The sequence below is a fragment of the Lagenorhynchus albirostris genome, chromosome 5 (genome assembly GCF_949774975.1).
Source record: "Lagenorhynchus albirostris chromosome 5, mLagAlb1.1, whole genome shotgun sequence".
NCBI lineage: Eukaryota > Metazoa > Chordata > Mammalia > Artiodactyla > Delphinidae > Lagenorhynchus > Lagenorhynchus albirostris.
This window is the reverse complement of record NC_083099.1, coordinates 38299753-38312434: the sequence shown is the minus strand read 5'-3', so window position 1 is coordinate 38312434 and position 12682 is coordinate 38299753. Positions and strand designations below refer to the sequence as shown.

The window sequence follows — 12682 nt, the reverse complement described above, 5'->3', positions numbered from 1 at the left end:
GGTTTACTACATTTATTAGTTTGCTAGGGCTGCCATAACAGAGTATCACAGACTGGGTGGCTTAATCAATAGAAATTCATTTCTCAGAGTTCTGTTGGCTAGAAGTCTGAGATCAAGGTGTCAGGGTTGGTTTCTTCTGAGAGTCATAAAGGACAGATCTGTTCCAGACCTCTCTACTTGGCTTGTAGACGGCCGCCTTCTCCCTGTGTCTTCACATTGTCTTCTCTGTGTGTGTGTCTGTTTCTAAATTTCCTCTTCTTGTAAGGATACCAGTCATTTTGGATTAGAGCCCACCCGTTTAAATTTAATTGTTTCTTTAAGAACCCTAACTCCAAATATAGTTATATTCCAAGGTACCAGGGAGTTAGGACTTCAACATATGAATTTGAGAGAGACACATTTCAGCCCATAATGCTATATTTTAGAATAATTATTGGCGTTTATGTTGTGATTATAAATATGCAAAAATAGGTGAGCATGTGGAGTATAGAAGATAAAATTGAAAACTGAAAACAACTGAGTTAGTATAGAGGAATTAGGAGTTTATTTTACTTCTTAGAAAAATGTTTCAAGTTTTATTTTACATCAACTTTTCAAACGAAGAACTATGCCGTGCAGAATCAACTCACACCATAAGGATATATCCATGTGATAACAAATAAAAGCTAGTATTGAAAAAAAGTATGTTATTTAAAATGTTTGTAATATTGTCAAAGTTTATAGCCAATAGATGTTTTTAGCTTTTAAAGTAAGTGTGACAGAATTTGCTAGCTGATGCAAGTATAATTATTAGTATTAATCTCATACAATCAATTTTTTTGCCTTGATAAAATTTTTCTGTTGTTCTTAGTCCTGTTAGCTTAGTCAATGAACTTAAAATTATGTTATATCATTAAGTTTTTAGGAAGCTTCTATAACCTTATTACCAAGGCAAGCTGATATAAAATAATATTAAAAAACTCTGAAACACTAGATTTATTATTTAATGAAGGAGTCATAAAACACTATATAGGTTACTTTTTTAAAAACCATTTTGAAATACTTAGAGATTTACAGGCAGTTGTAAAGAAATGTATAGGAAGGTCCTGTGCTGCTTTTATTCCTCCTCTCCCCATGTTGACATTTTGTATAACTATAGTACTCTATCAAAATTAAGAAACTGCTCTTGGTATAATCCACAGAGCTAATTCAGATTTCACCAGTTATACACACCTTTCTCTCTCTCTCTCTGTGTGTGTGTGTGTGTGTGTGTGTGTGTGTGTGTGTGTGTGTGTGCACAGCTCTATGCAATTTTATCACATATGTAGCTTTGTATAACTACCAACACGACCAAAACATAGGATTATTCTATCACCACAAAGCTACCTCCTGCTACCCCTATATAGTACACCTACTCCTATTCCCACCACCATCCCTAATCCCTGGAAACAACTAATCTGTTCTCCTTCTCTATAATTTTGTTATTTCAAGAATGCTACATAAATAGACTCATATAACATGTAACCTTTTTGAGGCTGGATTTTTTTCATGCAGCATAGTCCCTTGAGCATGTATTAATAATCTGTACCTTTTTTATTGCTGAGTAGTATCCCAGTTTGTTCTTCATTCACTGAAGGATATTTGGGTTGTTTCCAATTTTGGTTATTATGAATAAAGCTGCTATGAACGTGTATGTACAGGTATCTGCATGAACTTAGGTTTTCATTTCTTTGGGACAAATGCCTAAAAGTGCAACAGCTGGGTCATGTGGTAAGTGTGTGCCTTTTTAGTTTTAGAGGAAATTGAAAAATTATTTTCTAGAATGGCTGTACCATGTTACATTCCCACCAGCGATATTGATTTGGTTTCTCTGATCCTTGCCAACACTTGCTTTGCTCAATTAAAATTTTAGACATTGTAGTAGATATGCAGTAGTATCTCATTATGGTTTTAATTTGCATTTCCCTAATGACTAATGATATTGAACAAATTTTTCTTGTGCTTATTTGCCACCTGTATATCCTCTTTGATGAAATTTCTGCTCATTCATTTTGCCCATTTTCTAACTGCACTATTTTTTGATGTAGAACTTTGAGAGTTTACAAAAAATAGATTCTAGATACAAGCCCTTTGTCAGATATGTGCTTTGCAAACATTTTCTCCCAGTCTGTAACTTGCCTTTCCATCCTTTTAACAGGGTCTTTCGCAGAGGAAAAGTTTTTAATTTTGCTGCAGTCCAATTTACCAATTTTTCCTTTTATGTATCATGCTTTTAAGTTCAAGTCTAAGAATCCTAGGTTACAAAGATTTTCTTTTTTTCCTAAAAGTTTAATAATTTTATATTTTACATTTAAGTCTATGATCCATTTTGAGTTAAATTTTTTATAAGGTGTGAGGTTTGGATCAAAGTTTTTGATATCCAGCACCACTTGTTGAAAGGCTAGGCTATCCTCTGCTGAAGTGCTTGTGCACCCTTGTCAAAAACGAGTTGGGCTGTATAAAACATATAAGCTACAAGGATATGTTGTAAAATACAGGGAATATAGTGAACATTTTATAATAATTATAAATGGAATATAACCTTTAAATATTGTGAATCACTATGTTGTACACCTGAAACTTATAAAATATTGTACATCAACTATACCTCAATAAAAAAAAAAACCTAGTTGGGCATATTCGTGTGGGTCTAAATAAATATATATACATATATATTTAATTTTAAAATTTCATTGTGAAATAATTGACAGTCATCACTGTATAAGTTTAAGGTGTACACCATGATGGTCTAATTTACATAGAGTGTGAAATGATTACCACAATAGGTTTAGTAACACCCATAATTTCATATAGATACAATAAAAAGAAAAAAAATTCTCCTTGTGATGAGAACTCTCAGGATTTACTCTCTTAACAACTTTCCTATATATCACAGAGCAGTGTTAACTATAGTCATCATGTTGTACATTATGTCCCTAGTAATTATTTATCTTATAACTGCAAGTTTGTACATTTTGACAACCTTACTCCAACTCCCCCTCTCCCTCCCCCACCTCCACCTCTCATAGCCACAAATCTGATCTCTTTTTCTATGAGTCTGGTGTATAGTTTTTCTTGTTTGTTTATTTATTTATTTAGGTTCTACATACGAGGAGATCATACAGTATCTGTCTTTCTCTGACTTATTGGGTTGGCCAAAAAGTTCATTCAGGTTTTTCCATAAGCTGTAACGGAAAAACCCGAATGAAATTTTTGGCCATCCTAATGTTTCACTTAGCATAACATCTTCAAGGTCAATTCATGTTGTCCCAAATGGTAGGATTTCTGTTTTTATGGCTGAATAATATTCCATTGTGTGTGTGTATATATATATACACACACACACACACACACACACACCCATTCACCCATTAATGGATACAGGTTGTTTCCATGTCTTGGCTATTGTAAATAATACCACTATGAACATAGGGGTACAGATATATTTTGGAGTTAGTGTTAATAAACTTAGGTAAAAGCTTAATTGAATAGTCAAGACAACAAACTAGAAATAAGAAACAGTAACAAAATATAAGGGTGTCATTATAACTGACATTAAGCCCTTATAATTTTTGTAAATAGGAAATAAACCAAAATAAAATTATAACATTTTAACAGCTTTAAAGTATAAAAAGTTCATTTCACTATTTATACCAGCATTGTCCAATAGAAATACAATGCAAGCCACATATATACATTAAAAATTTCTAGTAGCCACATTAAAAATGTAAAAAGAAACATGTAAAATTAATTTTAACAGTGTGCTTTAATTCTACATATCCAAAATACTACCATTTCAAAGAGAGGCTAGAGCGACATTCAAAGTGCTCAATAGCTCTGTGTGGCTGGCGGCTACAATATTGGACAATGTAGGTCTATATACTTCCTAGGCTTTTGGTCATCTTTTTGTGTAGGTGTGATAGTTACTCAAGCTTTATAAGAATTAACCTTCAAAAGTATTACACTCTATTTTCTCTGAATCTAAATTTAAGATAAAGATTATTTATTTAAAATTCTATATTGTGAAATTGGCATGTTTATATATTTACTAGAACTGCTGCTAAATTTAAAGTGTGCTCAAATTGATCAGAGATTATAAAAAGGCAAGCATCAGCATATTTGTCATTTTGCATATACTGGTACATGTTTGTATATATGTGCCCTGAGGCTTCGATTGTGCTGATAACATAGAGTAAGAAGAAATTTTTTAAAAAAGAGCGGGAAAAACCCTTACAATAATATAGCTTCACTTTCACACACCCCAACTGTTATGGTCACTAAGCTCTTGCTTGGAAATTAAATATACTGTCCTTGTGTATGTATTTCCATCTCTGAGCTTCTGCAATCACCACTGTGTAACTTCCAAACAAAGCCCTCACACTTCTGATATAAAAGCAATATGATTTATTATAATGGTAAATGTTAAAGTTAAGGGTTGAAAACTACCTCCTGTCTTCTCATGTTAGATAAAATGTAAAATGTAATACTACTTGATTCTTCAATACCACTTTTAGGAATTAACTATGTTAAATAAAAAAAATGGGACAAGATCATAGAGATTCATGAGTAAAGATGTTCACTGAAACCTTATTTATAAAAGCAAAAACTATGATCAACCTAAATGTCCACAAATAGAAAGCCAGTTAAATAAGTTAAGATACATTCCTACAATGAGATGCTATGTCAAAATAGTTTACACAGTTAGTTGGCATGACTGTATATTTACATGATATATTATTAAGTATATATACCTATGCAGTAAAAATAAAGATTAGAAAGTTCTATATCAAAATGTTAACAGCAGATATCTTTGTGTATTGAGATTGTAGATGATGTTCACTTCCTTCCTTGTTCTTTTTCTGTATTTTCTATGTTTTAACATTGAGGCTATTTTATGTTTATAGTCAGAAGAATCCTTAAAGGCATTTGAATTTGAGGGGAAAAAAAGAATTATCAAGTTTTGCATTTCCCTCCTTAAAGTTCAAAAAATAAGTTTCAAACAAGCTTTAAAAATCAGATTGAGAATTTTACTACTGATAGTAACCCATGGCTGCAGGCACACGCAACTCATAAACAAAGCCTCTCCTTTCTCCTTACTCTCTCTCCCTAGATATAGAAGTAGTAAGTGAGCATTATCAAAAACATTTAGAAAATACTCAGAGGTTTAAAAAGGAACATAAAAATTATCAGATTTAATCTGGGTTAAAATTTGGGTGTCCTTTATTTCCATTTAAATTCTACAATGTTCACTGAGCACCTACCCTGTGACAGGCAAAATTCTCTTAAAACACTAGGAAGACAGCATTCAGCAAAGCCATCAAAATTCCTGTCTTCCTGGAGATTATAGCCTAGTATGAGGAGTCTGGCAGTAAACACATAAATCAGTAAATGGATAAGAATATTTCTGACAGTGATAAATGTTATTAAAAATGAAACAGAAAAATAGGATAGAGAAGTGTAAGGGAAGACTACTTTAACTAGGATGGCCAGCAAAGATCTCTCTGAAGAGGTGACATCTGAACCAAGACGTAAGTCATAAGAAAGGTCAGCTACTTGTTCTGGGAGACCCTTAGCTAACCTCCCCTTCATGTACCTGCAGTACTTCCCTCTGTCCTTATATTATATGGGTCACATTCAGAGAGAATAAAGTGACTGAGCTTTTAAAGTGAGGAAGGAGTAATATTCCTCCATGCAGAGGGGTTGTCAGTACCTCCTCGCTTTTCTATCTCTTTCTGTGATTGTGACATATTTCAGTCTATGTGCTCCTCTGTGGTTTACCTAAACTAAGTCCTAAAGTTGACAATTAGCTTAAAAGATTCCCCCAAAGAAATCATGCATTAGGGAAGATACTGACAATGCAACAAAAATGAAAACAAAAACAGGTAGAGCTGTTGCTTCTTCTCTTCTGGTATGACTGAGTTCATCATTACTGACATCATAGGTAAATATTCTATAATAAGATGTGACAAGACACTCAAAAATGAGAAAGTTATTGAGAAGTGATTTGAATGTGGATTAATATCCTCTATATGTGTCCCATTAAAATGGCTAAAATTTAACAGATTGACAACACTAGGTGTTGACAAGGATATGGAGCAACTAGAACTCTCATACTTTGCTGGTAGGGATTTAAAAGGATCAACCACTTTGGAAAACTATTGGGTAGTTTCTTAAAAAGTTAAATATAACCTACCATAAGACCCAGCCATTCTACTCCTAGGTAGTTACTGGAAAGAAACAAAGGCATATATTCATCAAAAGATACATGTGAATGTTCAAATAATGGAAATGATGCATAAAATAGAGTATATCTATATTATTAACTGTAGTGGACATTGTCAGTGACCCGCCCATATCCCTTGAACCTTTCAATGTTCTTCTACCGACTTCCAGTTCCCACTATTTGCATCTCTGTGCTGGAGGAATCTTTTCCCTGGAACTGCAGAAAGTAGCACTTCCCACCAAATGGCAGACTACAGGTGCCAAGGAGTTTACACTGTTTGGGAGCAGCCCTTAACCAATGACTCTTGGGAGTTGATGTCCAGCTCCCTCACTCCTTGAGTGAGGAATTCTGAGGCATGTGTTTTAAACCATTTCTCAGTTTCTTCATGGGATTAAGCTCCAGTTGCCCACTGCAATACTGCAACCTTTATTGGCTGCCTTTCTGTCCCTATACCTGCATGACCTTCACTTCCCAAATAAACTACCTGCAGTTATACCTTTGATTCAATGTCTGCTGAACTAAGACACTTTTTTTAAAGGTAAAGTATTAAAAATTAACAATTTTTGCAGTTGAAAACATGGTTGTTATAATATTCATCTGTATTTGTCCAAATTTAATTCTCAAAATTAGTTAAAAATTTTAAGAGTATTATCATATACAACTCATTTCTAAAGGCACATATTATATAATAAAATTAGGAAACTGAAGTTATAAGGTTAGAAGGCTTTCTTTTTCTAACATTTAACTATAAAAAATTTAAAATATACAGAAAAGTTGGAAGAACTGTACTGTGAACTCAAATACACACACTACCTAGATTCTTCAATTAACATTTTACTATATTTGCTTTATAACATAGTTATTCCTCTAACCATCTTACATATTTATGCATTTCAAGATAAGTCAATATATTTGACTCCCTAAATACTTCAGCATGCACATTGTTAATTAGCGTTCAATATAGATTTCTAATTTTTGAGTGAAATTTACCCACAAAGAAATGAATAAATCTCAAATGTACCAACAGATGAGTTTTGAAAAATACATCCACTGTGTAACCCAAACCTCTATCAAAATAGAGAGCATTACTATCACCAAAGAAAGTGCCCTCATGCCCCCTTTCCAGTCAATCCTCCCCTCTGAGGTAACTTCTGTTTTTGTTTTTGTGTTTTTTCCCACTATAGATTAGTTTTGCCTATTCTAGAACATCATATAAATGGAAGCTTACAATGTGCATTATTTGTGTAAGGTTACTTTCAGGCAGCGTAATATTTTTGATGTTTATCCAAGTTACTGCATTACTGTAGTTCATTCTATATTCCATTGTTTATTCAGCCGTTTTTTGGATAATCCATTCTACTGATGTACTTCTGGGCTTTTGCCAACTTAAGGCTATTTTGAATAAAGCTTGAATAAAGTTGCTGAATGTTTTTATGGACATATGTTTTCATTTGGGGGAGATGGTAAATTCCAAAGAGAAGAATTTCAGAGACATCAGACAGATGTATCTTTAGTTTTATTAAAAAACTGTCAGATCCTTTTTCAAAGCAGCTGTAACATTTTATACTCTCACCAATTTGTTTGAGAGTTCCAGTTGCCCTCCTTCCTCACCAAAATTTGCTGTTGTCATTTTTTTTCATTTTAGCCAACGTAGTGTGTATGTACTGGTATCTCACCGTGGTTTCAACTTGCATTTCCCTATGACTCATAATGCTGGGCACCTTTTCATGTCCTTATTGGCCATTTGTGTATCTTTCCTTGTAAAGTGTCTATTCAAATCTTTTGGCCATTTTTGGTTGGATCACTTGTCCTTTTACTATTGACTTGTAGGTGTTCTTTATGTAACCTGGACAGCAGTCCTTTGTCACAGAGTTTTGGAATATTATCTCTGTCTGTGGCTTACCTATTCATTTTCTTAATGGCATCTTTTGATGAGCGGAAGTTTTTAACTTTAAGTCTAATTCATCAATTTTTGTTCTTTTGTTATTCTTACTTCTGTGTCCTATCCAAGAAACCTTCATTTACTATCAATTCATGAAGATATTTTCCTGTTTCTCCTTTTATTGTTTTAGCTTTTATATTTAGCTCTGATTAATCCTGAATTAATTTTTATGGAGTTAAGGAGTCAAGGTATATTTTCCTATATGGCTATTCAGTTGTTCCAGCACAATCTGTTGAAAGACTTTCTTTTTCCCATTGAATTGTTTTGGTGCCTTGTCAAAAGTGAAATGATCATTATCAACAGGGGTCATTTACAAGGCTATTTTGTTCCATTGATCTATTGTTGATCCATGTGCCAGTATTACACTGATTTATTTACTGTGATTTTATAATAAATCTTAGAGTCAGATGATGTTAATTCTCCATTATTATTAGCTTTTTATATAGCTTTTTGTATTTTTTTTAGTGGTTGCTCTAGGGATTATACATCCTTAATTTCTTAGTCTACATAGAATGAATGTTGCACCATGTCACATAAAATACAAAAAGTGTGCAACCATATGGATCTATTACCCCATCCCCCTGTCCTTTATGCTCTAGCTGTCATATGTTAAATCAATATACTTTATAACCTCCACCATATAATAATTCTTACTTTAAATGATCATAGACAGTTTTTCAATTCAAAGAAAAAAAGAGTTTCATATTTACTGATATTTATTACTTATGGTACATTTTAACCCTTCCCTGGAGCTCTGTTCACTTTTTTCAGTGTTTATCTCTCTTCTTCAAATTGAATAATTTCTATTAATCTATCTTAAAGTTCATTGATTCTTTCTTTGGTAATCACAATATGCTATAAAAGTCTATCCAGTAAATTTTTATTTTAGATATTGTATTTTTTAATTCTTGACTTTCCAATTTTTAATAGTTTCTTGCTGAGATTTTCTCTCTTTTCATTCATTATTAGCTTATTTTCCTCTATGTCATTGAACATAGTTAACAGCTGATTTGAAACCCTAGTCAGCTAATTATATCATCTGGCCCACCTCAGGGTTGGTCTCTGTTGACTGTCTACTCTTTTGAGTAGAAGCCATTTTCCTGTTTCTTTCCAGTTCAAGTAGTTTTGGATTGTATCCTAAACATTGCAGATGTTATGTTATGGAGACTCTGGATTCTGTTATGGTCCTCTAGAGTATTGTTTTTTTTTTTTTGGTATTGCTTTGTTTTAACAGGTAGTTAACTTGGCTGAACTCATATACTAAAGACTGTTTCCCCTAGGGTAGGTAGCAGGTAATGTCAATTGCTTTAGCCTTAGATGAGCTACTTAAGAGTCTTCCCTGTACACACGTATTTTAGGGATAAGTCAGAGATTTGGGAAGAGTTTATATGCGCAATTTGAGCTCTCACTTTCTATCTCTTTTCGAGGATATCCTCTCACTTCTCAAAGCTGGGACTGCTTTGATCTCTGTCCTCCAGTCTTAAAGCCAAAAAGACTATAGATTTCTATCAAAGTTCTAGCTTCCCTGCTTGGAATAGATTGCACCCTGCCCTCAATCTAATAGCCATAAAAAAACACCAAAACAAACAACAACAACAAACAGGGAATTCACCCAGTGCTATCCCCTTCTTTCAATTAAAAAAATAATAGATTTTTTTAGTTCAGTTTTAGGTTCATAGTAAAATTAAACAGAAAGTACAGAGAATTCCCAGATACTTCCTGCCCCCCACACATGCATAGCTTCCCCCACCATCAACATCCTGCACCACAGTGGTACATTTTTTACAATTAATGAACCTACATTGGCACATCATTACCATCCCAAATCTATAACTTACATTAAGGGAACATTCTTGGCGTTGTATATTCTATGGGTTTTGGCAAAATGTATAAACACACCTATCCACCATTATACTATACAAAAATAGTTTCACTGCCCTAAAATACTCCATGCTCTATCTATTCATCCTTCCTTCCTACCCTGGCAACCACTGACCTCTTTATTATTTCCATAGTTTTGCCTTTTCCAGAATAGTCATATATTACAGTTGGAATCATCCAGTACATAACCGTTTTAGATTGGCTTTTTTCAAATAGTAATAGGCCTTCTTTCAATTTTTCTTATGTTCCCTCCATGTGCTTGGTCTTGGTCACTCTCCAGTGTTTTTAGGTGGGTACTTTGTCCAGAATTTATAGTTGTTATCTGTGGGAAATCTGATCTAATTAGAGCTACTCAGCCATTAACAGAAAAAAAGTTTTAAAATACAAATTTGTACATTTAACAGGAATAACCAGACTTCTGGTCACAGTTCAAGATTGATGTATCAGAGCTTATCTTAGATCAGGCCTATAATTATTAAATTTCAGGGATGGAATAGATCTTAATGGTCATCTAGTATACTAACAAATAACAGGTTTAAAATTAATCATAATTCCCATCACATAAAATGAAGTATCATTATTTCATGACTTATGATATACCATTTACCAAAAAGAGGACGATTATGTTCTAAACATATATAACAAACCTGTCAAGGCTGTTTCACTTATGGATTTAATTTGTAGAAAAACTTCTCCTTTCAGTGAAGTCCAGTTTTGAAAATTATCATATACTTCATTTTTAATACTGGTTAGCTCTCTTTTACTAAAAGTAAGTAATGAAAGAGTCTTATTCCAGAGATACTTGTATTCTGTCAATCTCTGACTGTAAAGAAGTAAGGAAAAATTAGGATTTTTAAAAATAGCAAGCATAATAACAAATATGTATTTGAAAAAAGGTTTTCTTTGAAAAATGGTTTTAGAGTGACCATACAATCTACTGTTTAAATGGAGACAGTTATGAAAGTAAACGTAGGTGCTATCTGCATTATGCTGAGACAACATATAAACTGGGGTTATCCCAGGAAGACTGAGGTATATGGTCACCCCAACTCATTTCCATTGTGTTACAATATTTTAACTATAAATAAAGATAGCTAACTACTTTCATACACATTTTTCTATTAATCTTTTAAAATTAATTTAACAGCAAACATTTAGTGAAGGAAATTCAGTCAAAAGTGACTTAGTCAGGACTCCCCCGGTGGCTCAGTGGTTAAGAATCCGCCTGCCAATGCAGGGGACGCAAGTTTGATCCCTGGTCTGGGAAGATCCTACATGCTGCGGAGCAACTAAGCCTGTGTGCCACAACTACAGAGCCTATGCTCTAGAGCCCACAAGCCACAACTACTGAGCCTACGTGCCACAACTACTGAAGACCGCGCGCCTAGAGCCCGTGCTCCGCAACAAGAGAAACCACCATAATGAGAAGCCCGAACACTGCAATGAAGAGTAGCCCCCGCTCGCCGCAACTAGAGAAAGCCCGCCTGCAGCAACAAAGACCTAATGCAGCCAAAAATAAATAAATAAAATAAAAAAGTGACTTAGTCACTGAGCCTAAAAGAGAATCTCAGATTTGTAGACAGCATTCTTCCTGCGCTAGAGTCCTACAGGCAGTGTAAAACCTAGGGTAATAATAAATGAAACCTTTTTAAGTGACTGATCCAGTGCTTTTCCCACATCAAATGCCACAGCTCAAAGTAACCACATGTTTTTTACTATCTCAATGATTTTTATTACTTCAGATGTCCTGGCTATCATTTACCTAATAATCAAGCAAGATGCAGACATGGATATGAGTGTTATCAGCAAAAAGATGATGACTGAAGCCATGGGAGTTAATATTTATCTACCTAAGTAGACTAAGATCTATTATGCAGAGACTGTATCTGTCTTGTTCATCACAGTCTCCCTTGCACCTAGCACAGTACCTACCACAGAGTATGTACTCAACACATATTGATGAATGAATGAATGAGTGAAAAAAATAGATCACTCTGTTGGAGGAATAAAGAAGTAAGAAATACTGAGGATAAGATACTGGACAACACTAATATTTATGGGAATAAATCAGAAAACAAACCCTCAAAGGAGATGAGGGAGGAGCAACCAGTGAAGAAAAGCCAAAAAGATAACATCGGAAAAGCCAGGGGATAAGAGAATTTAAAGTAGAGAGTAGTGATCAGTGTTTAAGGCCTCAGACAAAGGCTGAACAGAGGCCATTATATCCGGTATTAAGGAGGTCTTTGGTGACCTAAGAGAGAGGCTTCAGGTAGGAAAAGACTGAGCAGTAAAGCAGAAGTGAGAAAATAGTTACGTGGTACCAGCAATCAAGAACCTTGATTGAGGCAGCAAGGAGAGAAAAAGGAAGATACACAGTAGAATGGTTTGTTAGGATGGGAGACACCTGAGTGTTTACAGAGCTGAGCAGACAGTATGAGTACAGTCACAGAGGCTAAAAAGCACAGGCAAGAGATGTGATCATTTTTTGTGCAGAGAGCTAGAAAGAAAGGACAGATGTAAAACAAAGGCTGAAAGATTAGCCTTTGCCAGGAAGAAGGGTGGTGTCATTCTGTGTGGTTAATTAATAAGGTCCACTTGAGTGACCAAAAGCCACAGGG

At 34.2% G+C, this 12682-nt stretch overlaps 1 protein-coding gene across 1 annotated transcript in view; it reads right to left on the bottom strand.

The window, feature by feature from the left end:
* LEKR1 (leucine, glutamate and lysine rich 1) overlaps positions 1–12682 on the bottom strand; it is a 273743-nt gene that overhangs the window by 130407 nt on the left and 130654 nt on the right. Inside the window, exon 8 of the mRNA XM_060149884.1 lies at positions 10712–10887. Coding sequence (XP_060005867.1) covers positions 10712–10887 — 176 coding nt within the window. The remainder of the gene's footprint in view (positions 1–10711; positions 10888–12682) is intronic.